Raw genomic sequence first — 27899 nt, 5'->3', positions numbered from 1 at the left:
GCACTGTCTACTCATCGTCTATGGCCTTGGTGGCTGTCTCAAAGAAGTCGACCAAATTTAACAGGCATGACATCCCATTGACAAAAACAAACTGTGCGTGATCAAGTATCTGGAGGTTGTCAATGTCTTTGATAATGAGGTCCATGATAATCCACTCCATGGCCTTGCAGATCAGGCTAGTTAGGCTGATGGGTCTATAATTTCCTGGATTGGTGGACTCTCCACCTTTGTGCAAAGGGAAGAGAGCAGCTGTCTTCCACTCGGTTGGAACAAAGCCGGTACTCAGGCTTTGGTTGAATAGGGTGCCTAATGGTGCTGCACGTTCCTGCCTGAGTTCATGTAGGATGCAGCCTGGGGTGTTATCGAGTCCCATGGAGGCTGTATTTTTTGCCTTTGAGAGGGCAGTGATGACTTGCTCCCTACAGATAAGGGGGGGGCAGGTACTGGGGATGTCCTGTTTTAATGATGGGGGGATAGAGGAGTGAAGTTTCCACTGAACCTGTCTACCAGCAGATTGGCTATTTCTACAGGATTTGTGTATGTGGTGTCCTTGACCACCAGTTCTGAGGAGATCTGGGTGCTTCCCTTGAGATTGCGGACATATGTGAAGAATGCCTTATGACTGTCTTTAGTAGATGTGGCCAGTTTGAACTCGGAGTTTGCTTTGTGGTCAGATCTTACCAGGGATGATGACACTGTAGGGATGCTGTAGGGATGCTGCAGCAGTTACTCATGTTAGTTAATCCCAAGTCCAAGATATTTTCACCTATTGTGGGGGTGTCAACCAACTGGCCCAAGGCATTTGCATTGACGAAATCAAGGAATCTCTGGGCATTTGTGTTTTGGCATGAGTATTGGCTGGATAGTTAAAGTCGCCCAGGTCTTTTCATGACCCTAATTTACAAGCAATGTTAGACACAGAAATTTATTCTTGAGACCCATCACAAAGAAATTAGTCTGAGATCTTTGCTCTAAGTAATAGGAGAACAAATTTACAACAATCACATTTTACTCAAAAGACTAGTGATGTTATGGAACAAGCTCCCAGTGTTTATTAGAGATTGCAAGAGCTTAGACTCTTTCAAGAAGCAGTTGAACTCTTGGGTTGGGGATAGAGTGTATGATCTGGGGATTTTGCAATCAATGTTCCTTGACAGCCTCATGGCCTGACTGCTGAAAAATAACTTATGACCTTATACTGTAAATGGTTTTAGGAGTACAATCGCTGCAAGTACAAATGACAGTGAAATTCAGGAGGAGGAAATTAACATTTTATACAAACTGCATCAGATAACATATGTGAAACACAGAAATGACAGACTAGAAGAACTAAGTACTTGAGTGCGTACATATTGGAAGGAGAGGCATAAACCATAGGGAATATCAGGTACTTCAAGACAATACCAACATGAAGGCAATTTCCAGAACAAAAGATATGGAAGGAACAAAGAAAAAGTACACAAAAACTAAACAGTATGTTGGGAGTAAAGAATTAACACCCTATGTAATGGCTGCATGCAACAACAAAGTTGAAGCTGTCATGCAGTCAAAAAACTGGGAAAATGTAGTAAGGCAATGGGCATACAAAAGGCAGTACTATCTGCCTTAAGTAAATGTAGGCTGTTTGTTAAATAAGGATTTGCAACTTATAAAAACAATTAGAGAAGTGGACCACATTGAACAACAGCAGTACCCTACTTGTTATGGTACTTACAAAATCTAAACCACAAGAAAAAAACATAAAGCATAGCAGAGCAATCGTCTCTGAGCATTTACAAGGGACACTGTTATTTCTCATTAGATAATATGTTCATTACTGACGCTGCATGCTTTCTAAGAATTCATGTCCTCCTAGTTCTTCTTCCTAAACTATTACAAAAATCTTTTATAGTATCAGTTATTCAAAAGAAATCAGTCCACCATATACTGAGAAGGTATTATTTTTTTCAAGAATTGTATATGTGATAAAGTATGCAAATTTTAAGAGATAACACAATCTTCTTCAAAATAATTCAACAGAATCGTCTGCACAAGTAATAGCCTGACCAACATAATTTTTTTGATTGGACAGTGTCTGAATTACGTATGCACCATAGTCAGATTTCAGTTATGCTCATTGCCTTGGAAGATGTTTCACACTAGTCAAAATTACAGCTATACATAAGTGCTGAGTTTGTTATTTGAAAAAAGAAACACAGGGGATATCAACAGCCTGTAGAAACCAAGCAACACTACAAAATATGTTTTAATAATAAAAATACCTGTGTTCTGGTCTGAGTTCAAACGACTATATTTGGAGTGTTCCAGCTTGGGTCGACATTGCTCAATGGGTATCCAGGCATATGTCTCGGGACACAGTAAGTCAGAAGGTTTATACTGACCCTAGGAAAAAGAAACAGACAAAACCGTTAATCAGGGTCAATTGGATACCAGGCTCCAAAGACTATTCAGCATGTGGCTTGGTTTTAATCTGTTCAAAGGAGAAATATATAACTAAAACCTTACTTAAATGACCTCAATGACTAAATGACATATGTATTAATTGTTTTAATATTTCATGAATAAAATGGCCTTTCATTTAGACATGTACTAAATTATCTTTTTCAGCTCATTAAGGCAAGCATGCACAGGATAACAAATTGCAGATATATTTAATTTCTGGCAAGCTAAGTTCAGTTCACAACATGGGTACCATTTGCATTTTCCTCATCACAAGGAAACAAGATAAAAGAAAGACTATATGTGTTTACGTAAAGGCATGCAGGTTTGCTGGCTGATCACCCACAATTTGAGGATATCGCATCTCAGATCACCTATCCTGGTCGACTCATATCAGCCACACAGTGAAAAAGGTATAACAAAATCTGCACTTCCTATGTAAACTGATAAAGGTAAACCTGTCTCAGTCCATCCTCAAAGCCTTCTACAGGGGGACCATCGAGAGCATCCTCTCAAATAGCATCATAGTTTGGTATGGTAACTGCAAAGCATCTGACCGCAAGGCTCTCCTAAGGGTAGTGAGGACAACAGAAAAAGTCACTGGTTCCTCGCTCCCATCCATGGATGATCTGCACAAGACTTGGTGTGTGGGAAGGGCTAGGAAGATAATCAATGATCCCACTCACCCTGCCCCTGGCAAGTACTTCTGCCTTTCCTGGGGCAGGCAGTTACCACAGCTTACAGTGCAAAACATCTAGACTGAACAGGAGCTTATCCCCTCTATCCATAAGATTGCTGAACTTGATTGCTAGGCATGACAGTGAATAATCAAATGAATATGCCACTTGCTATGAAGTATCAGCTACAGTAATCACTCTGGCAAATTGCTTCAATAACTGGTACAGTTACAGTTAGACTGATTTCTTATACTAATAGTTCCTAAATGTGTAACAGTCAGGGACAAGTCACTGCATCATATATGTGCAATATGAACATCAAAATACATCATACTACAACTGAAGTGCAATATTCTAAGCAGTCACAATGTGAAGTCATAGTCTTGCAATACCTACTAATATAATATTGTCTAATGTCTTCCTGTCCAATTGTGGTAATTTGTTGTGTTACCATTTTCATTATCAATGTATGTGCATTAGTCTTACTGTCACTCAAACTGTGTGTTCATAGTTATGTCTTGGACGGAGACAAAACCAACATAAACACTAAACACTGGTTGTTCTTGCATAGATTTCCTGCATCAAATCTGGATACCCTATTGTAAACCAGTTTGAGCTTATGGAGTAGTTGAGAGTGTAGGCTGTAAATGCTTCAGTCAAGTTTTGTGCACTACAGTATAACTTCCTGTTTCTGACAATTGTTACTGCTTTCTGTGCTAATATTTGATTTCAATGCATATACGTGTGTGCTCCCTCAGGCCGATCCTGAAAATGCTCCAAATGGACAAGTGTTTTACCCCATTTAATAAAATAAACAAATATAATTTCCTCATCTCTGGTTAAATCCAACCACAGATTACCTACCTTGTCTGTCAGGCGTAATGGCACCAACTCACCACCACATGGAACCACCTTTAGGGACCTCTCCACAGTAAACCTATTTCAGCTTGTATAAGACTTATGCAAAATTACCAACAATTCCCTGCAAATTAACCCAACTTAGAGGGCTGCCACATTTACCTCCAAATTCACCAGTATCTAAACAGGTGCATAGAAAAGTATGTACCAGTCTAAACTAAATATAATGGTAAGCTCAGGCATACACCTCTCTCTTTTGGAACACCTGCTTTAAAAGAGATTGCATGACAAAAAGAGAAAATAATGAAAAGTTGTAAGAAATCCCCATCCCTACATCAAGACCACACTGAAACATGCCTACAAGGAACTTGAGGAGTACTATTAGAGAATGTAAAGCAGTGTACAGACTTAAGGTCGCTTACAGATACCAAAAGACTCTGCAGATCTTTCTTCAGTTATACCCAGAAATAAAGGAATAATGCTCAACAATGTACTGAGCTCAACATCATATCACACATTCCAATCCCACGGATAAACCCAATATATTAGCATCCAAATTTAATGCTAACTTTAACCCATCTATCCATAATGTTGCATCCACAAGCTCTGAAAATTTAGCTTCCCTCTAAATCACCTTAGAACAAGCCTTAGAATCCATGTAAAAGGCTAACAATAATGTTTCTGTGGGACCACAACATAGTAGACTGCATTCTCATCAGTGCTAAGCACACACTATCCTATCCTTGACTTAAACTGTTCATCTTCAGTTTATCCACACAGTTAATCCCTAATGCCTGGAGAACAGCAACTGTGACTCTTCTACACAAGGGTGGTCTCCCATACAAACATACGGAATTACAGACCCATATGCCTCACCAGCCACATATGCAAAGACAGGTAATGCATCACAAAAGAATTCATTTATGCAGGCATAGGCAACTTAACTGACCTAGACCCTAATTAGTTTGGTTTGGTGATGGGCGGGTCCTGTCTCTTGAACCTAGTGAACTTCAATGAAAAGATAATAGATTCTGTGGACAGTGGTCACTTTATGAACACCTTTTATCTTAGCCTGGCCAAAGATTCTGACTCCATCACCCATACTGGTATAATTGAAACGTTAGACAAATTTAAGGTAAACCCCTGTATTATCTGCTGGATTGCAAACTGGCTAGCCAACAGATCCCAACCAGTGAAAATTGCTGCTGCCCGCTCTGAACGTAAAATTGTACATTAGCAGACTAGCACAAAAATCAGTGTGGGGCCATCTCCTGTTTGGCATTTATTTTGTAGACATCCAAGCCAATATTCCTTAAGTGTGGCTGACGAAATCTGCTAATAACCGCAAGCTGGGCACTGGTAATCTACTCATCGACTAACACTAAACTTCTGTAAAAAGAGATGGAGTATGCACATACCTGGTGTACTTAAAATGGTCAAAAGCTAAATGCAAAAAAAGTATAGTAGTGTTCAGCAAAGAAACCTGTTCTCATCTTATATAAGTGATACCTACTTCAAACAAATGCGGTCATAAAGAGCCGTGGGTATTCATGGGGACAACTGCCTCTCTCTCATTCAGTTATCATGTTTCCACCATAGTCAGGAAATCCTTTTATGTGGCCTAGTTAATTTCCAAATGAATATCATCAAGATCCAAATAAGTAATCTTACCATTGCACTCTTCCCTTACAGGTCCCATTACAGAATTCAGTCCCCCCCCCTCGGTATGTAGAAATTCAAATAAATCACTCAACTGAAATGGCCCCAACAATTAAGAAAAAAAATAAAAAGGCCTTAAATCTTTCAATTATTCCAACAGACTAGCACAACTCATACTCAGTAGACTATCAGCTGTTCCAAGGTGACCTGTGTCTCACCTTTTGAGCCATGAAAGACTTAATCCTATTTGACCTCCTACTTCTTCATAAAAACAAGTGGCTCTAGTAACACCAGTGCTAGAGACCTAAATTTACATCAACAAATAAACAAGACTGGCTGGAGGGGTGGGTTCCTAACTCTATGTATTCGCAGCCTACGGAATAAGTTACCACTACAGGTAAAATTACTACTTTGTCTGCCTTTAAGACACTCAGATGGGTAGAAACAAATTTTCACCAGAGTTACATATCATGTATCACCCTGCATGAGTTCAGAAGAAGAAACTATTAATTTCTCATAAAGGATGGCAAGACCTTTAAATGTGTTAAAAGTGTCTAGGCATCTTATGGTCCCTGCGATTGCTTGCTTGGACTGATCCTATGTTCCTACAGTCAATCATAAATACATAAATACATAGATGACTTAGACGGAACAAAGAATGTGGAAATGAAGGGAGTAAGCACTTGCTAGCACCAGAGGAGAAAACAGCTTTGCACTGCAGAGCCTAGTCTAGATTTGGATGGTTTTGGATGCAGCACTGTGTACATACTTCTCAAACCATAAGTGGTTATCAATGATGGGACCGTGCCACTATGCAAGATTACTTCCTCAGCTCTTGACTTGTCCAAACAGGTTGAGATTAAGACAGTATTCCAATGGGACGGAGGTAGTAGAATAATCTTTAAACAACACAGCAATGTCAAAATGTCTAGGATTTTGACTCTTTCTTTGGAAGCGCATACAATTGGCCTTAATAGTGTAAAGATGAAGTCCCACAATCATAAGCTATGACTACAATGAACTGATGCTGGCCTGCATTCTGGCACTGACTGTAGCAACTGCATTATGTGCAAGGACTGTAGAGTTGTAGGTATACTGGACTAGTTTTGTTTACTCATTGCAGATCATATTCACAAAGGCAATAAAAAGGAGCAGCCCTAGTACTGAGAGACAGGTGGCAGGTACAAGGTTTCAACGTTCCCATTTGACTGGTTAGTATTTATCTTTCAGGCAACTTCTGAGCTACTCAGTGGCACTGACGGCAACGCCAAAGCAACTTAGGGCTGTGAGAAGCACTGTACTGACAACAGCACTGAATGCTTTGGAGAGCTCCAGAAAGACTTAAGACAATCTGATCACAATAAAGTTAATCAAAGAGGTACTTTACAACATTCACACATATCACCGCTATGGTAAGGTTTGTAACCATATTATGAATTTAAACAAAAACTGCATTGCCTAGATGTTGAAGTAGTTTTGAATGAAAACATTTTTCTAAAATGTTTGATAAAAGACAAGAGAAATACTTAATGCAATGGAGGTTCTTCTTTTACATACCCATGCAATAAGAAAGATCCTTCTTGACAAATGTGTTAGATTAATACAAGTGTGAATACTGAGGTATTCAGTTTCCAAGATGTTTTGCAGTAGACTACTAACTGAAGCTGACCTAAGTTTTATCTCATGAGGAATTTACATAATAAAATAAACCTAATTAAACTGTTTAAAACAGTCATATTGTGCTCTTCATTTTTTACTGCCTTGCAAGGTCATTTATACTATATCATCAAGAAATCCTCCTAAATCGGTAGCATTCTCATTTCCACTCACAGGATTAAGTAGCATTTCTACATTGTACCAGAATTACTTTGGAATATTTTGAGAACATATGCTGCTACACAAGACAAGTCTCTTTGCTACGCAGATTTATCATTTTTCACTTGGTTATGTATGAGCCACATAAAAGTAATCATACCAATTATAAGCATGGGCTGACTAGCACCTTTTCCATTGTGATTTCTGTGAGACATAATGGTCTTCATCTGAGACATGATCCAGGGCAGCTTTCCAAGTCGGACATGCTGTGTGCGTGTATATAGAGTGTGAGTGTGTGTGTGTGTGTGTGTGGGGGGGGGGGGGGGGGAAGGTGGCACTTAAAACATTGAAATATAAAGAAAAGAAACTGAATAGTATCATCACATCACAAATAGTGTGGTAGACTCTAGTTCACACTGTACAGATTTTGAAGCATTTAACAGCAAAGATATTCATACTTGTAGAGTAGCAAACCCTTTTCGGCCTTTAAACATTTGTATGGTTCCACATAATAAATGTAGTTGGGCTGATATTGAAGCATTCAGCCATGATACCTAATAATCTGCTATTTATTACCACTTGAAGTATCTAGTGCAGTAGGCTCACACATTCAGAGGGTTGGTCTACACCTGCTGGGATATATATTAAGGCAAACAATACAGCTGTAGAAATGGATATCTAAAATCATCCACGAGAAATTCCACCCAACATTTAAGTCACCCATGACATTGAATTCTGCATGTATACTGGTGGTACAGCACTGTAGAGCTTCATGTGAAAGGATTCAGGTGCTCTTGGTGGAATATAAACAGGCTACTGTGAGGGTCTTTATTCACTTTTATTCATACCAGGACAATTCTGGTGGAGGAAATCAGTCTTTCTGGTTGTACATAGTTGAGGTTGTCTCTGTATGGTATAGTAATACATACTATTTATTTATTTATTGACATTTGTTGACCAGGAAAGTCCACTGGGCCCAAAGACCCATTTTCAGTGGAGGCCCGGGGAGAAAAGCTCCATACAATCAAAAATGTTTACATAACATCAGCTTAACTTTGAAAGTCAAGAAAGTTTTTACATAATACAAACTGAAGTAGATATACAAGGCAAATACATATTATAGAGGTATACAATACAAGAAAGTAAACCCATTGTGTTAAATTTTTAATAATTCTGTCTGTATATGTTTAATCAATTCTGTTTATTCAGCCACAGAAATAAAGAAAGCAAGAGAGATTGGATACGAAGACAGATAGTGTAAATTGCAACTATATTAAGTTAGTAAAAGTATGTGTAGTGTATAGTGGCCAAAACATTTAAGGTGGTTTAATCATATGACTACAAGAACAGACAAGGTTATTGAGATAGCGTTCTTTTAGTGCAAATTTTAATGTTTTTAAAGAGTCTAGTTGAGTAAGAGAGAGGGAGCGCATTTCAAAGTTTGGCAATGGCATGGGAATAGAGACATTGTCCAGCTCTTTTGTAGGGTTTAATTATGGTTAAGAGTTGTTTGTTAGAGGACCTAAGATACCGAGCAGGGGTGTGTGTTTGCATTATAGTTTAAAGGGATGGGCAGAAGTTTGGATTATTTAGTAGTTTGTAGATGAGAGTAAGTTGGGAGTAATGTAGGTAATGAGAGAACTCAAATCAGTTTATAAATTTAATGGCCAGGCAATAATGTGTGTGAGTTGGCATGTTGGAGACAAACTTGGCTAATTTATAGTAGCACAACTGCAGTTTGTTCAGGAGAGATGCGTGTAGGTTAGTAAAAATGGGGCAACCATAGAGGAGGGAGGGTAGAAGTAGACTATTAGCTAGTTTCAAATTGGTAGACTTGTCCAAATAGAGTTTATGCCTATAGAGTTTGCTAAGCTTAAAATGGGTCTTTTTGATTGAGCTGAGTATATGATTCTCAAAGGATAGCTTGTCATCAGTTGTGATGCCAAGTAGTTTGGCTGTTTTTACAATTTCAATTTCTGTACTAACAGCAAAATGCTGGTTACTATGGATAAATAACTCAAGCAAGAGAAGAGAATAGAATTGTAGTATTTGTAAAGATCCAAGTAAGCCGGTCTTCTACAATTGATAATCGCATTCACCCACCAACTAGCAGCCTCCTAGCTTCCTTGTGATCTGCCGAAGCTACTAGATCTGAAAGCTAGTATCGTGGGTTTATCTGTAATAAATTGGTGGTAATTGTCTCAGAAGAATAATTACTGTGGATCTTTTACACTTAGATCTTTTCTCTCACTTATCCATTCAATTTCTGTACTGTTTTGAGAGAATATTTTAAAGTCTAGAGTTAGAGGTTTGGTTGTGAAGAGTAAAAGTTTTGATTTTTTGGGATTAAGTAGCAGTTGAGCTTCGTTAGGTCAGGATTCGATGGAAGTAAATGCTTTTTGTGTTAACTTTAGGATATCTAATATGTTGTTAGAGGAAGTAATTATTGTTGAATCGTCCGCATATTGAATGAGTGTACTTTGCAGGGATGACCCTTGGGGAACACCTGTGTTGTTGAGTAGGTAATTGGATTGCTTACTTTGCCATCTAACAGATTGTTTTCCGTTGTGTAGATAGTTATGGAACTAGGATAGTGTGTGTGGGGAGCAGTTTACGGTCTCAAGCTGTAAAAGTACTTTTGAGTGGGACACTGTATCAAAAGCTTTTGGTAGGTCTAGTAGGTTCACTGATATTAGCAGGCCTGCATCAACAGCTTTGTATACAGTGTTGGTAAATGACAGTAAGGCTATTGTTGTGCTGTGTGCTGGCCGAAAACCATGTTGGGTGGGTGTGAGTAGGTTATTGTCTGTGAGATGTTTAGCAATTGAAAATGAATACACTTTTCTAAAATTTTAGATAGAGGTGAAAGTATGGATATGGGCTGGTAGTTAGTTAGATCATTGGTGTTACCTCCTTTGTGAAGGGGAATAATAACTGAGTTTTTCCATAGCTGTGAGGCATATGACTCAGAGATTGATTGGTTAATGAGAATTCTAATTGGAAGAGCTATAGAATCTGCAGCAACTTTTAGGTATTCAGCTGGGAGGTCATCGGAAGAGGGGGAGCATGGTTTTCGTTTTGAGAGCAGTTTACGAACAAGGGAGGTGGGTACTGGTTGTAATGTAAATAAAGGAGTGGGTGGGTTTTTGTTGGAATTGCAATTAATATGGGGGAGTGGTTAGAGAGTGTATTGTCATTTATGTTGCCAATTATACTTTTGTTAGTTTGTAGAGAGAAATCATTAACACGTTTTTAGATAGTACCAATAAAATGTGAATTGAAGGCTTGGGCAATTTATTGAGAGTCTTTGTCAGGAGATGGGGAGGAGTTGTGTTGAGTACCAGGATTTAGGAGAGAGGAAACAGAGTTCCAGAACAATTTGGGGTTATTTTGTTGGGTAGTGAGTTTAGTGGGGAAATAGTTTTTTTTATCATTGATGACTTGCTTTTTGGCATTGTTAGGGAGTTGTTTATATCTGAGTTCAAGTTGTGGGGTTCTATTTCTATGCCATTCCTTCCAGGCTTTATCCCAGGAGGTAAGTAACTGTTTAGTTTCCACAGCTACAGCAGAGAATTTATTAGTTTGTGTATACGACAAACACAGTGCAGAATACAATGTCCAAGGTTACGCGCTTTCACCCAACCATGGTCAGGCTTCTTCAGAACAATTGTAAAGTGTATGACTAGTAATTTAAATACAACCAGCAACATATGATCTATGCTGCTGGTTGTTTCCTATTAGAAGACCGAAGACGCATTCTTTCAAAAGCATCTTGGTCAAACTCAAAAGCCTGTAATGGCAAAATATCGAAGCGGCACAGCCCCCCACTTAATGTAATGTTTTTTTTTTGGAACAGTGATTTTTTTTTCCACTAGGAAAAAAATTGGTGTTCTGACAGTTAAAAATGGTAAGTTTTCACTTACATAGGGTCGATTAATCACCGTTCATTTTTTTAAGTGTTCGGTGGTCCAATATAGATCCTGCTTATTGTATTTACACTTATTGGTTGATTAGATGTTGCTGGTTGTATTTACACCTACTGGTAGATTATATGTTGCTGAATGTATTTAAATTACAAGTCATGCACTTTACAACTGATCTGAAGAAGCCTGACAATGGCTGGGTGAAAGCGCTTAACCTTGGACATTGTATTCTGCACTGTGTTTGTCATATATACTAACTAATAAATTCTCTGCTGTAGCTGTGGATTCTTGGATTTCTTCATAGCTGCTTTTCTTGGTGTTTTTTTAACTGTTTAGTTTGTTTAGTTAGCCATGGGGAATGGTTAGGCTTTACTCTTTTGATACGTGTGGGGCCAAGCCTGTCTAGAATGTCTAAAAATACTTTATTGAAGTAGATGACTGCTTCATACAGTGGGAGAAATTTGGTAGGGGACCGGTTGTGGGTTTTTAGAGACTCTAAGAATAGTTGTTCATTGAAATGAGTAAGATTCCAAGTTGTTCTTAGACAATGCAGTTTGTCTATTTGAAGTTGAGTTCTATGGGTATAGGCAGGAAGATGGTCACTAAAGGTTTTGGGTAGGGTCCCTGCCTTGGTGAATTTTTGAGGGTGTGAAACGAGTATCCAGTCTAGGGTTGATTCTGTTTGTTTTTTTATCTTGCGAGTAGGGTTAGAGATGAGTTGAGTAAACCCGTGCAAATTAATACTATTTACTGGGGAGTCAGAGATGAGAGTTTGCCAGTTTATATTTGTGTCGCCAAGAATGATGGTTTCATTTGATATATTGAGGGGTGCCCAGGATAGTAGATCTTCCAGAGTAGGTATGTTTTGACCTGGGGGAATATAGAGTACAGCAATACATAATTGTTTTCTGCTGTTGATGTGGATGTTAACTATTAATAATTCCTTATTTTCAAATTTTGGTATAGGTTTATCATATAGTGTAACAGCTAAAGTGTCATAGTAGAATAAAGCGACACCTCCACCTTTTTTATGTAATCAATCATTTCTATGTATATTATATCCCGGATGGGTTATTTCAGTGTTAGCAATATGTGGTTTTAGCCAAATCTCTGCGAGTGCTACAAAATCTGGGGAGAAATGAGAGAGCCAGGCATGGAATTCAGTGGTTTTCTTACAGATACTACGTATGTTAATTGTAGTGAAGCAGAGGTTCTTGGCACTAGAAGAAAGGTTTTGGCCAAAAGTGTTGATTGGTCCAGGGTTGGGGTGAATTTCACCACATAGAGAGAGGGCCTGGCAGTGACATGTAATTATGGAAGAATGTTGAGTAATGAAGAGAGGCCTATGGTGGTGGTGGTGGGGGGGGGTTTACAAATTAATTTTAGTTTGATTATGATGACAAAATATCTAATTTTGGAAGTATGGAAGTTGAATAAAGAGGGTGAGATGTCAGATAAACTATTGGTATTAGTGTGGGGTGCAATGGGTGATGTGGAATATGTTAAAGTTGGGGAGTGGAATACAGTATGTAGGGAGGTGGTATGGGATAGGAAAAGAAGAATGGCGGTAAGGAAGATTAAGGTAATACAAGGTTTTTATGTATAGTACATGTTATGAAAAGGTTGCGGTACTATAGTTAAGGAGAAGAATGAGGAAGATTCAGAAAGGGAAAATATTAAGAAGGAAGATAATTAGAGTGGAGTGAATGGGAGGATACTGGTGTAGGTGTCCGGGTGATTGATTTGGGGTTAGACAGGAAAAGGAAGATCTTATGGAAGGTATAAATGTAATTGATGTGGGGCTGGGTGGAATGGGGGTGGGGTAGGGTAAGGGAGCAGAGTGAGCCCGAGTGGAGCGAGAGTGAACGGAGCGGGCTGAAACCTTGAGGCAGCTTGCCAGACCACAGTAGAATAAATCAGTTAGTGTGTGCCTCAAGGCAGTGGAGCAGTTAAGAGTAGGCCGTTCCTAGAGTTAAAAAAATGCATGTAATAGCAATCTAACACATGCTGCTTTATTAGTTCTGTATAGTTTTGCAGCTCTTGATATTAACAGTTGTTAAAAAGAGAGGAGAAAGTTCAAGGGAAAGGATAGGGGAATCCAACACTATTTGACTGAGTTAGTGAGCATGCCACTAGTCAAATAAGCACTAAATTGTTTCACTACAGAAACTTGGCTAGTACAGCAGGAAAATTAATGACACTAATAGTTTCCCTGCAGGTGAGATGAATGCTTGTATTTCTTACCACATGGAAGCTGCAAAGGGGGGGGGAGATCCAGTTAAGCAGGGTTAGTCAGGTGTGCTCACTGGGAAATTGCAAACAGCAGCTGTAAGGGGAAAAACATGTTTGGACAGGGGTATTAGGAGGGATGTAGGACAGAAGATATATGACCACTAAGGAAGTGTCTCAATGTAGTAATAGCAGAACTAGACAGGGAGGATAGCAGACAGGGTTGTTAATAAAAAGGGCTTTGAGGGAGTGAAACAACAACAAAGATGGGGGGATGAGAAAGGAAAGTAGGAGGCTCTAAGAGAAGGGAGATAGATTAGTGAAGCAGAGGTATCAGAAATGAGGCAGAAGTAGAACACAATATATACAGTAAATCATTTTACAAAATGCCATCAATAGACATTGGTTATTGTAAGCCCTTTAAGGGCGTGTACACAAGTTTAAGAATAAAAACACAAGAGTACAATTCATGTCAGTTAACTTAAGATTAGCTCTACAAACAAAGCAGCTTAAGTAGTAGACATGAAGCAGTAAGTAGAACACTGTATAGCAAGTAAAAACACTTTAAAACATGCACTCTATAGCAACTGCACTATTCTCTTCAGTTAACATCTCTTCAGTACATTTGTTGTAACTAACAAAGTAAATAGAGACCAGCCCCAGAAATACTTGCAAAGAGAGCAGTATATCAGTTACAGTAACGCCAGAAGAAAAAAATAAGTTATGTTATAAAATGTTATATCTTATGTTTTCAGAGTGGTTACATAATAGTATGAACCTAAGACATGGATCACATCTTACTCATTCATCAAAACTGCTAGAATACTAGGTTGATGCACATTAATCAAGCACTAAACATCATATTCTAAACTAGCAGCCTTCAGCCAAACACAGCATGTTAATGCAGTGGCAGCACAATGCACTTACATGGGAAATCTCAATCAGTCGAGGCAAAAAATCCCAGATCCGTTTGTACCCAGCCGTACTACTTATTATGCAATTCTACAAAATAACAATTAAACTTAAGGAAAAAAAACTGCTAGATTACAGCAGATCCAATGTCTCTTCCTCTTCTCACTTTCAGATTCTGCCTTACTCCATCACTATTTAAAAATGTTAACACTTTATTAAGCCATTTCACATCCTCTCAGCCTGCCAAAATACTCATCAGAGGCACAGAATAAGTTGAGTCTCATCCTGCAAAATATGCAATTCATTAAACTGAGACCACTGAACACAACTCACTGAAGGAACTGCTAAACGGACCTGGCCTGCCCCTCACAGAACTTATGGTAACACTTACTTCCTACTAGTGTGATCAGCAGGTACAATGGCTTTTCAATGACATCTGTTTAGCAGAAACAATTTGGTTGACAGCTGTACATGACTGCAAAATCCCCAGGGTTGGAGAATATTGCCTTTCCTTTGTATTGTGTGATCTCTGACTTACTATATACAATTGGCAAGGGGATGTAGGAGGTGAAGGGGTGCTAACCCCTGCAAAAAATGTTTTCACATTTTTTTTTGGAGTTTTCTTTGCATGTCTCTGGATATTCTTCTTCCTTATGTAGTGGTGTGTCAATGTCTGTCTTCTTGATCTTTTGTTGTTGATGGTAGCTATGTTTGTGTTCCCAAAGAAATTACTGTAACTTCAAGTCAGGTTTTACCACCACTGATGTGGAGTGATCATGGGGTTATTGAGGTTAATTTGTTGCTAGATAATTCTGTGAAACTGAAATCTAAGCCAATGCACAGAAGGTTAATTACAGATTACAGGGAAGCAAAACAGTTACTATATAAAACTAACTGGAGTGGGGTGTTCAGTGAAAAAACTGCAGATGGAATGTGGAAAGTTTTGAAAGATAAATTGTTTGAGTGTAAAAAGTCAAAAAAATGTTTAACATCATGATCTAGGCACGCAATATCGGGGGGGGGGGCTATATTTCCATAATAACAAGATACCTGATTAAGGTGAGAGACAAAAAATATAAGAAATGGAAAAAAAGGTCAAACTACAACTTTGAAAACTGAAATAAACAAGCTGGACAAACAGATTAAGCATAGTGTTAGACAAGATCAATAAAAATTTGAAGAAAATGTATATAAACAGATACATAAGATGTGTAAGGAGTAAAGATACACAAATTGATAAACTGCGTGCAGATTCTAAAATTTATTCTCAGACACAACAGATTATAAATATATTTACAAAATCTTATGCAAAATAGTTTAGCTCCACAAAAGGGGTGGTATGTTGTTGTCCTAGTAACATCCAGGTAACCCCAGATACTGGAATAAAATTAGATTATATTGAAAAAGAACTGAGCCAACTGGATCCAAACAAAGCATAGGGAGGAAACTGAATAAGTAACAATGACATGAAAACACTTCAGCAACAACTTACACTACCACTATATCTATTACTCACTACGTCATATAAATATGGGGAGATTCCTCAAGAATGGAGACAGGCACTTATTAAACCTGTCTAAGGGAAAGTTTGGTAGGACAAACCCAGAATCATATAGACCCTTAAGTCTACTTTCAAGTTGTGGAAAACTAATGGAGAAGGTAATACTGGATACGTTATTGTCAGAACTGGATAGGTTGAGACTTGAAACCATATAGCAACATGCATATTTTGAAAATAAATCTATTACCACCTGTAACATGATGTTCTATAACAATATAATAACAGCTATGAATGAAAAATTGTGCTGTGATGTGATTTACATAGATTTAACTTCAGCATTTGGCAGGGTCATACACAAAACACTGATCAATAAATTAGTACAACTAGGTACTGATGTACTGCTGATAAGATGGATAGCTGCATGGCTTACAAATAGGACATGGCAAGTATCACACACCAACTGGACAGGTGAAATCCTTGGTTACAGTCAAGGTGTCCCACAGGGCTCTGTACTAGGCCCTTACTTGTTTAGATTGTATCTTTCAGACCTTACTTTTTCATCTGAGGTGTTCTATAGTCTATATGCTGACGACCTGAAATTGGGTAAACTGATTTCAAGTGTTACAGATAAGGCATGTCTGCAAAATAATTTGACTAAATTGACCATTTGGGCAGAGGAGAATAATATGTTGATAAATACATCAAAAACTAAGCATATGAGATTTGGGAGACATAAACTGAAAGGTAAATACTTAATGCAGCACACAGTGATTGAAACTGTAGACTCATTTAAGGACCTAGGTATATGGGTAGCTTCAGCTATGAGTTTTTCTAATCATATCAACCAATTCGCAAATGATAGTTATAGAACTACAGGTTGTATAAAAAGATTTATAAAGTATAGGAAATCAAACATAATGAAGTCATTGTTTGTCAGTTATATCAGACCCAAACTTGAATATGGAATAACAATATGGAAACCCTATAGGAAAGCAAGCATGAATAAACTGGAAAGAGTACAGGGGAAATATACCAAGGGTATCCATGGATGTGAAAATTTAAGTTATTATGAAAGACTAAAATATCTGAATTTGTACAGTTGTCTCTTACAGATATTTAAGAGGAAATCTTATTCAGGTATTTAGGGATAAACTACCTCTGGGAATGTTTGGGGTTATCAAAAAGTACTATAGAATCATCAGATAACCTATGCAGAAGATTCTATAGGAATGAGAAGTGTACTAATTGGTTCTCTGACAGAGTAGATGATGCTTGGAACAGACTACCAAATTACATTAAAGCAAGTACTAGTTTAGATATTTTTAAGAACAGCCTGGACACTTGTTATGGGAACAAGTGTTTTGGTATACTGGCAGGCTAGAAGGGCATTAATGCCGTGCTTGAAACATATGTATGTATGTATGTAATGTGATGCTGTAGACAGAATGAGTTAGACCTGCACATAATAATATATAAAGAACATAGATACATTTGCTCATAAACAAACAAAATCTGTTCTACTCTGCAAAAAATGTTGTTGTTGTGTCTTTCGGCTTTTCCCGGTTAGGGGTCGCCACAGCAGAACTCCGGTCCACTAATGACTGGCTGTAGATTTTTACGTGCCGAGTTGCCAGCCCTAACACACAACCTTCAACGAAGGTACGCCCATTCACGCACGTCTCCACACAGAAGACACTCTAGCTCAGAATCAAACAGAACAACGCCTTACTGTGAGGCGACAATGCTACCGCAGCATCAAAATATGCAGTTATAATTTATTGTACTAAAAGAAAATCTCAAGTATTTGAATACTAATTAATATCTCACAACTGACCACAGATTGTACTATGAATCTCTAGGAAAAATAGACAAGAGTGACAATTAAAAATATTATGATATATATTTTTTTAATGTTATAACATCAATAGCTAGTAGACATGAAATGTAGAAATGTAAAGACTAATGGATACTGTGCAAATGTCTTCTAGATGTGAAAACACTGAAACTACAGTCCAAACATATAGGCAAATGGGGTACTCAGTAAGAAGTTAGCCTTTCATAAAGTGGTATCTCTGTTAATCAATGTTTTAAGGAAAAAAAATGAACTTTGCTGTAGGTACAGTACATATCACAAGTCTTCAGGAAATCACCCTCCAGTTTAATCTTATCCTTGTCATTGTTCTGTATCACCTAGAAACTGTTTTGTGCCTAGAAAACCTTTAGAATCTTTCATTTTTTTCCCACTTTCACTTATTTCTCTCCTATAGATTACAAAAATCCCATCCTTTTCCTATTTAAGCCTCATGTTGTTTCAATAAAAATTGTTTCAACCTGCACAAAGTATGCTAAACAGCCAAGGTTCTGTAGTTTTCACTGCTGGTCACTGCCCACAGCTTCACATCATGAGACTCGTTCTTTGCCGAGGTAAGAAAAGTGCTATATCCAGCTAAAGTGAACCTATTTTCAAAGTCACTTATTGAAAAAACCCTTATATGACGGACAAGGGTAAGGTGTGCTGCAATTTTAGTTAAACAAACTGGCACATACTCTTGTTTTAGGCCAGTGAGTCACTGTTTTCATCATGCAACTTAAAATTTAAGCCCAGTATCAACAACTTCAGGTGGATGTCATTTGCCTTAATCTCTCTTTGAAATGACAATGCTCACACCTAGCATGATTGCATAAGGGCAGGGAACAGCAATTTTTTGGGATCTCAACTTTGAACACTTAAATCTTTGTTTTTTTTCCCAGAAATTTTATATTGAAAAAAAAAATGGATCATTAAGGATTTAGTCATCTTAAAAGTAAGTAGAAATTTATTTATTTATTTTACATTTGTTGGATGGGATAGACTGACTGGATACGTGTCCATTTTCAGAGGCCTGGGGAGAAAAGCTCCAGACATACAAACAGAAAAAACATGTATTAAACAAGCAAACCACTGTTACAAATATATTTCACAGGATATGAGACATAGAATTTAACATATTAAATTTGATACGTTATAGTCCCTCTAATAGGAAGCATTCTTGATGTAGCCAAAGGTCCTCATTAGCACTTGTTTATATTGTGAGAGTTAATCAGGATAAGAGCAAGAACATAGCCAACGCCTTTTAAGGTACTGTTTTAGGCTTTTTTTGAATTGTGATAGAGAGGATTCTGAAGTAAGCTCAGCAGGTAATGAGTTCCATGCTTTGTTGGCATACAGAGAGTCTCCAGCTGAGTTGTTTGATTTGAGAGTTTGAATAAATAATTTGTTGGATGAGTGGAGTGTCTTGAGGTTATTGTAAGGGGTGCTAATGTTTGTAAGTACAGGCGTGTTTTCAGGTTGATAGAGAATTTTATATACAACTATTAGCTGATTGCACTGAAGTTGGCTAGGCAATTCAAGCCAATCTAGAAGGTTTAGTGCAGACAGTGGTGTGTTCTATATGCTGATCCCATGGCAAATCTGGATATATGATTGTAGTAGCAATAGAGTTTGTTAAGGTCAGTCTTACTCAGGTTTGTAAAAAGTGGGGAGGCATATAGGAGGGTGGAAAGTAGGTGCGTACAGGCCATAACTGTCCTAGCATGTGGAGTGAGGAAGTGTTTAATTTTGTATATAGATCCAAGTTTTTTGATGACTTTTTTAATAGTCTGATTAATATGGACATCAAATGTACGGTTATTATCAACTGTAACACTTAGGAGTTTGGTAGAGGTATCTGGGGCAATGGTAGTGCCATCACTGGATATTATGGTGAAGGTAGGTGGAGAGGTTTTACGAGAGGGGGAGAAAAGCAGCAGCTTGATTTTTTTAGGGTTTAGTATGAGATGTCGACTTAAGACTCAGTTTTCAACAGTGTTAAAAACATTCTGGGATACAGTTTGCAGTTCATTGGGGGAGATGGCTGAGCAAATCAATGTGGAGTCGCCCGCATATTGAATCAGGTTGCTGATGGGATGACTGTGTGTAGATCGTTAATAAGGATGGAAAACAGAAGGGGTCCTAATATGGAGCCCTGGGGAACACCAAGGGTGATAAGGCAGGAGGGAAGAAAGCTTGTTCTACCATAGGACAGTCTGCTGCCTACCACTCAGGTAAGACTGGAACCATTGGATAGCCTGGGCATCTAGTGGGATAGTTTTTAATGTGTGTATGAAAAGTTGGTGATTAAACATGATGAATGCTTTGGAGAGATTGAGAAAGACGGCCGAAGAAAGTTTATTTTTGTTAAGGTTTTGATTAATAACATTTGAGAAGGAGAGGAGGGCTCTGCTTGTACTGTGGAATGGTCTAAATCCATGCTGTGAGTCAGCCAGGATATTGTTCTGGATAAGAAAGCCCAATAGTTGTTTATGGATGCACTTCTCCATAATTTTAGCCAGGGGTGAGAGTATAGCTTTAGGTCAGTAATTTGATAGGTCCAGTGGAGCTGCCACCTTTATGGAGAGGAATAACATGGGATATTTTCCAGACGGAGGGGATGGAGGCTTCTGATATGGTTCTATTGATCAGGACTGCGATGGGTTTAAGCTATGGTATCTGCAGCTTTTTGTAGATATTCTGCAAGGGAGGAGGTCAGCAGCAAGGGTGGTCGGTTTTAATTTTTTGATTAGGTCTCGAATAAGTGATAAGTGAAGGGGACTGGTTGAAAGTTAAAGGGAAGTTGAGAATTAGGCATGGTGTTGTTTAGATTGGGGTAACCAGGAGATAGTTGGCTAGCTAGTGAGTGGATAGTTTCTGTAAAGAAATTGTTAAAGGTATTGGCGATGTCCTCTGAAGGTTTTTGCATGGCGACTGAGGGGGAAGGTGTAGTGGATTCTCCTGAGTAATTTAATTAAAAAGAAGTGATGACAGTACTTTTTTCACAAACCACTTAAGAAATCAATGGCTCAAAGCAAAAGCCCTTTAACAATGAAAAAAAATGTCATATTACAAGCACCCAAAATGCATTCTAGGAGGAAAACAAGGAGATTAAAAAAAAGCAACTCATCAACATAGCAGTTCCACGATGGCCATTTTAAGACAGAGTGTGATACAAATGTAATATTAGTGTACAGACTATCATAATATGGTACACACACATGTATATAAATAAAACATATATATATATATATATATATATATATATATATATATATATATATAAACACACAAAGACATGAAACATATTTTTGTATGCAAACAAAAGTACATACACATACGCATACATAAAGGCACACACACACAAACTACAAATATACATATGCAAATCTTCCTCACCACTTGTATTGTCAAGCAGCAGACTGGTCTAGCTTTGGTTTATGAGGCAAGAAATCCCAAGGAGAAGCAGTAAAAAGGAAAAAAAAAGTATCAAGCACCACTACACAATGGAAATATCTCTTATACTTGGCTGCAGTGTTCAGGCTGTCCAGATGGTCAGCATAAAATCACCTTAGTGTGTTTATGCTAAAAAAGAGAGAATGTGTTCAAATCAGACAGAATAAAAAACTCCAGATGATCCAAGTGGCATCCTCTAAGTCCCTTTCTTGTAGGACAGATGAGTGCTGTTGTATACATGACTACTACCAAGCACGTGCAGCTACAGTTATACAAGCCAAGATGTTTTGAGGAGGGCTGGGTACTCCTTCTGGTTGGAGAGCCGAGGAGACTCGACCGAGGGCAAGACCTCCTTGTGCCCATGGACTGGATGCTGGATGTTTGTCACAGAAGGGGCCGTTCCAGCCTATCACTGCTTCCCTCCTTTAAAGACTTTTTTTTCTCTGTAATACAATCCAGACAAGGAACCTCAATAGAAGTCAATAGATCTATAAACTTATATCTGAGGCAATTTCATGCCAACTTCATCAGATCTGTCTCTAATTATAAAGACATATATTATCAGAATAAAAGTGAAAAATTATAACAAACCTCCTGTATTTTAAATAATTTCAGCCTTTCTTTTGGAACTGTGACTCTGCTTTTATGGAAGTGTGTATGTGTTTGCAGATAATGTTAATGATCAAAATAAATTTGTGGTAAGTGCAAGCCAGTTGGGGCTAGTCTTAACGAAACAAAAACATATTTGACACAGATTCATTATTTCTGTATTCCTCCAAAAGCCTTTTGGTAAACAAAGAACTTTTTTCTTTCAAATTTATCCATATTATTCAAACTGTGCCAGAATAAACCCAAAAGCTGCCATGTCCAAAGGCTACGAGTAGAGTTCCCTTCCTATATGCCCTCTCTCTGTGTACTGGGGGTTAGCTGGAAACTTCACCTGACTGGCTTCTTGAAAACATCAATCCACTCTCCTTTAAAAGATGTTCCTCAGGGAAATGACAGTAGAAATTTCTGTGGTTCAGTTTCCTGAGGCTAAGGACGCAATAGATGGAGCAGGACAAGTTGAGCCCTGGTCTTTTCGATGTTTCCAGTTTGATTTGCCAGTGTAATTCTTTTATCTCCACAGTGAGTCATTTTTATTCCCTTGAGGGGTACCTATGTTGACATTCTCCAAAATGTGGAAAATAAACCCTTCATGGTCTGAGTGCTCGATATGTTTTGCAAGAGGTTATTTTAAAGTCTTTGCTCTGATTTCTCAGAGATGTTGAGCAATCCCTGTTTTCAGTTTACTGATGGTCCTTCTGATATAAAATATGTTACACTTTTTCAGCTGACCCTGCAATGTCCATGTGAACTGCTGTAGTATTCTTTGCCTGTGTTGGGGCATTTGAACTTGTTCTCATTACTCATCAGGGGCAGAAATTGTACATGGGAGTTTAACAGTTAAACATGCCTTTTCTTCTGCCATCTTCCTTGGTCTCCATGCTGTCCAGATAGTCCCTGATACTATTTGCTCTCTTGAAGGCAAATATTGGGTGGGTTGGTTGTAAGTTAAATTGCCTACTTTCAGTGTTAATCACACAGTTGTCAGTTACTGCTTTCCTTATCTCTTGAATTCCAAGATGAAGGTTAGGAACATGCTCCATCACAGATGAGTTCTTGTAAGTTCTTAAACCTGTCCCTAATTATCCTGTCCTGACAGTCACCTGGCTCTAAAATGGTTAGGTCATTAGCCTGCTTGAGGTCCCTAATGGGTCCCAGAATGGAAATGATGAACCTGTTGCTGTAGCCATGGCTAGGAAGTTCCTTTCTAGATTAATGTTTTTGGTGAAATCTTGGAGGCTTTTCGAGGTCCTGGAAATCCACATCCACTGGGATTTGATCATATTTTTTCTTGTAATGTGAGGATGTATGCTGTTGCTACGAAGGACCAGGTTTACCCTTGTGTGCTTCCTATACACATTGTTACTATTTATCCTTTGTAAGGTCTTTGCAGATGGTTACATCTAGAAAGTTAACCTTCTCTTGGTTATGGTAGAGGTAGAGGTGTACTTCAAGATCTATGTGGAATTGCCAATGTGCAGGAAAAAAAAAATACTGCAACTGTGAGGGACTACCTTCCAAAACAATAAATATATCATCAATAAAGCAGAAGTAGCAGCTTATCTGGGAATAGTATGGAGAGATGTAGATGTGATCCTCTTTCTAATGACCCACAGCACGGTCTGCAAGGCTGGGAACCATGGCTGCACCCATGGCTACCCTGGTGGTTGTTGAAAATAATGTGTCGCAAACTGAAAGTTGTTGTTCCTCAGCATTAACTTGAGTAACCACCCTAGTGCTTCTGTCTCCACAGGCAAGACTGTCCACATGTGACTGTTAGCCTGTGTGAACTCTGTGATGCAATAATTATCTGGGATCACCGTGTACTAAGTCTCCACTTCAGTAGTGAGAAAGGTTGTGTCCCTATGTTGCTGTTCCTGATTTTCCTCAAAACATCTAGGGTGTCAAGTACAAAGGGCATATTACTCCCTGCCAGGGGTTTTATCTGGACTTAAATTTATATGCAGATAGGCTCGTTTGCAGAATCTCTACTGGCTCTGACTGGTCTGTGTGTGTGTGTTTGGGGGTGGGGGGTGGGGGGTGGGGTGGATCCTGTAGGTTTTTATAAGGTTTGGGAATCCAGAATAAGTTGAGGCTTGGAGACGTGACCATAAGGAACTCCAGGAGTCAGTTGCTTATTAAACCTTCTTCAATGAGGTCATCCAGTTCAGTGCAAACCTTCTCATAGGCTGTTTTGATTCTATCCAATTCAGAGGGGCTGCAAAAATCAGTACTAAGTATTTTGTTGTGGTAGGTCAAGGAGTCTGTGACTAATATTCCTCCACCATTATCAACTTTCATAACTCTTCTTGACACATCTCTGCTAAGTTGGGCAAAGGCTTCTAATTCAGCCTTCATTTTATTTTTTTTTTACTTTTTATTGGTATTGTGTGTCATCAAACAGATCCAATGAAGTGCAGATCAGTATACAGACAAAGAAATCTAAACACTTTTTTTATCTTCTGCAAAAGTTGCTCATCTGGATCATATTTCACATATAAAATTCAAGGAGGGAGATGGAGACAGGTCGTAGCGTCCCCTTCTGTGACACTCATCCAGCATCCAATCCACAAACATGGGGAGAGCTCACCCTTCAGAAGAAGCTCCCAGTCCATCTTCACCCACCCCCAAACAGCTTAGCTTCTATAAATGCAAATGCACTTGCCTGATAATAGTAATTTATACAGCAGATCTCATCCTACAATAAAGAAACTGAGATTCTATAACTTGGATTTAGGCTTCCATTGTTTTTCTTTCTGTTTTCTAGCATAAAAGCACTAAGGTGATTTTCTGCTGACTCATGGGACCACCTGAAAGCACACACACACACATATATATATATATATATATATATATATATATATATATATGGGTCCCCTTCGAATGGTAGACATTTCAAAATGTCGACATTCATACGGCCGAGACCATATGATCAACATTTGAAATGTTGACCATGGGGAACCGGCATCTCTCTATAGTGCGGAATGGAAAGATTTCCACTTCTGCACTGTAGTGCGATCTTGGAGTTGGTATATTTAAGTTCCATGGGGTGTGGGGGGACTGAGCCCCCCCCCCACAGGGGGTGCAAGGGGCAAAGCTCCCCTGCTAGCATTGTTCTGGTAAGCTTGGTTCATAGGTAGGTACTAGGCTATCGGCCCTGGGGGCTATACACGCCCAGCCAAAAAAGTACCCTGGCTTTTGCCACACAAGAAAATTATTTTCCTGTGCCACTATCGAGCAGAGCCACAGAGGTGATCCCAGGGGTGAATTTCCTATTTCCCATCCAATCATCAAGATTATTCTTGAAGAGTGTTAATGAGGAGCTTTGTTTGATAGAGATAGGTAGTTTATTCCAGAGTATGGGAAGACTTTGGGACAGGACTCTATCCCTCCAGCATGTTCTGTTTATTGCGGTGACAGGGTTTAGGTCCCTAGAGCGTGTAGCTCGGAGGGATTGGGATTTCTTTAAGTGGAGCATGTCCAACAGCTCTGCGTTTGACATAGCTTTGTATGTTAGGCAGAGATCACCTCTGAGTAAGCGATATGCGACGGAGTAAAGCTGCAGTTTTTTGAGATGGTCTGCGCAGGGCATCTATTTGAGGCCAGTAATCCTCTTTGTGAGGTATTTCTGCAGCCTTTCCAGTTGTTGTAGATGTCTTGTGAGGTACATAAAAGGGGAGTTGTACTCTATAATGGGTCTTGTTTTTTATGGGTTTACTTGTATGTCGACATTTCAAATGTCGATCATATGGTCTCTGCAATATGAATTTCAACATTGTGATATGTCAACCATATCAAGTAGACCCACATATATATATATATATATATATATATATATATATATATATATATATATATATATATATATATATATATATATACACACACACACACACACACACACACACATATGCCTACATAGATACACATAGAAAACAATAAAACATTAGCTAAACAAGAATCTTCGCTATATAATACGTTAAACCTCATTTGAAGGAGGCCCATGGCTATATGCAAATGTCCTCTTAAGGACTTTTAAATGTTCCCATTCTAAGACTTTTGAATGCCCACTGACATTTTTTTAAACATCTTTAATGATGCAGTCAAGCCTTTAAAGCCAAAGTTTACTATATATGGCCGTACTTCAGAAGAGCGAATGCTTATTAGGTAGACTAGTCTGTGTAAGGAGGATTTATCAAATGCACAAAAGTGAGGTCAGTAAGAATGCTGACCAGTGTATGCAAAGTGGTTAGGTATAAAGTAGCCTTGCTGATTTGTAGTAGGTGAGCAAGTCTGCCATGCATTAAGCTTGTGCTGGATACAGATGACTTGTAGAGAAGCACTGCTGGTGTAGTTTGGAATGTGTGCTGGCAGTGATTCCCATCTTCAGGGAGGTTCTATATTAGATAACTGAAATCTACTTGTCACAAACCTGTACTCACTGACACAGAAATAGCGAAATACATTTCAGCGAACATCAAAAATTTTACTAGGGTAAGTAAGCACTACACCACCACAACACACATCGCACTAAATCAAACCCAAAGTGGGGGGGCTTTGCCCTCCACAACCCACAATGCGGGGAGATGTGACACCCAAACCTGCCCTAGGTATATATACCAACTCCAAGATCGCACTATGGTGGGGGAAAGGGCAAAGTTGTGTGTTGCCAATTGCTTCCTTATCCTAGGAAAGTATTAATTGTTCACAGAAGTGAATTTCACTGTTTCAGTGTTGATGAATACAGGTATGATGTAAACAGATTTTGATTATCTAATAAAGACCACTTTAGGGATACTTGTTTGTGTTGTTGCAACCGTGGAGATGTTATTTTTAGGTCTGGAAGGCTGGGCGGGGGGGCTTGCCCCACTGTAAAAAAATGCTGGCACTCATTTTGCTTTGGGATTGTTATCTTCTAAGAAGGCAGCATTTCTTTGCTGTTGTCAGTGTTTTACATTTCCCTGATATTTGTAGTTGTTTAAATGAGTATTCACTCTGTTGTGCTCAGTACAATGATTATCACTCTTTTATTTATTCATCCACTGCAAATTTTGTCATTATACATATGCAGGTGTGTGTGTGTGTGAGTATAGATATAGATCTAACACACACACACACGGGTCTATATTAGAAGCACGAAAGATGCATTCGCCGAACGTTACAACACTGACACATATACGTCGATCTACCACATCAGCGAAGGACAGAAATGCCGAAAGACACAATGCCGAACAGATTTCCGGAAGCAATAGCGCCATACAGATAAGTCAAACCACAGTAAACAACCACAACATGAAACACTATTATAAACGTTTTACCCCCTACTTATATATATATCACACCAACTCCAACACAACTCTACAGTGGGGAAAAGGATATATTTCCTCATCCCCACAATCACCCTGCGGGCCAGGGAAATACGTTCGGCGTTGTGTCTTTCGACGATTCCGTCCTTTGCTGTTGTGCAATGTGTTGATGTTATGCTGTTCGGCGAATGTACCTTTCGTGTTTCTAATATAGACCTCCCCCCCAACACGCACACACATACTTACAACAATGAATCAATAAATATTCCCAGAAAGGGTAGATACACAAGACTAGTTGAAATCTGCTCAAAGAAACATGGATCCAGTATTTATTAAAATGTGCAATGAATTTGCGATTATACTGGGCATGTTTTCAATCCACATCCTCAGAGACATCACTGTTTTCTCATACAATGGTGCAAAAAGCAAGTTGTCACCTCTACTACATTAGAGTACATATACAGATTTGTCGTTTTACAGATCAAAGTTAAAATGAAGTCAGCAGCAGCAGGTTAACAGTATACAACGTTAAGTGGAAGTCTCAAATTATATTTAAAGGACAAGGAATTAACTTCACTAGTAACAGCTGCAACAGAAAGTACTAACGAGTTGTTAGTCTACACATAATTTTAAGAACATACAGTAATTAATACTATCTGTACAGCCATG

At 38.6% G+C, this 27899-nt stretch overlaps 1 protein-coding gene across 5 annotated transcripts in view; it reads right to left on the bottom strand.

Annotated features, from left to right (window-relative positions):
* The window catches only part of ATE1 (arginyltransferase 1), a 2674296-nt gene that overhangs the window by 370036 nt on the left and 2276361 nt on the right, over window positions 1-27899 (bottom strand). For all 5 annotated transcript variants that reach the window (XM_044056055.1, XM_044056058.1, XM_044056057.1 and 2 more), the window contains one exon: window positions 2262-2382. In XM_044056055.1, the coding sequence (XP_043911990.1) occupies window positions 2262-2382 (121 nt within the window). The remainder of the gene's footprint in view (window positions 1-2261; window positions 2383-27899) is intronic.

This window comes from Protopterus annectens, chromosome 14.part0 (assembly GCF_019279795.1).
Source record: "Protopterus annectens isolate FY-2018-M chromosome 14.part0, PAN1.0, whole genome shotgun sequence".
NCBI classification, from domain to species: Eukaryota; Metazoa; Chordata; order Ceratodontiformes; family Protopteridae; genus Protopterus; species Protopterus annectens.
Note: the sequence above shows the minus strand (reverse complement) of the source record. Positions and strands in the feature narration are given on the sequence as shown.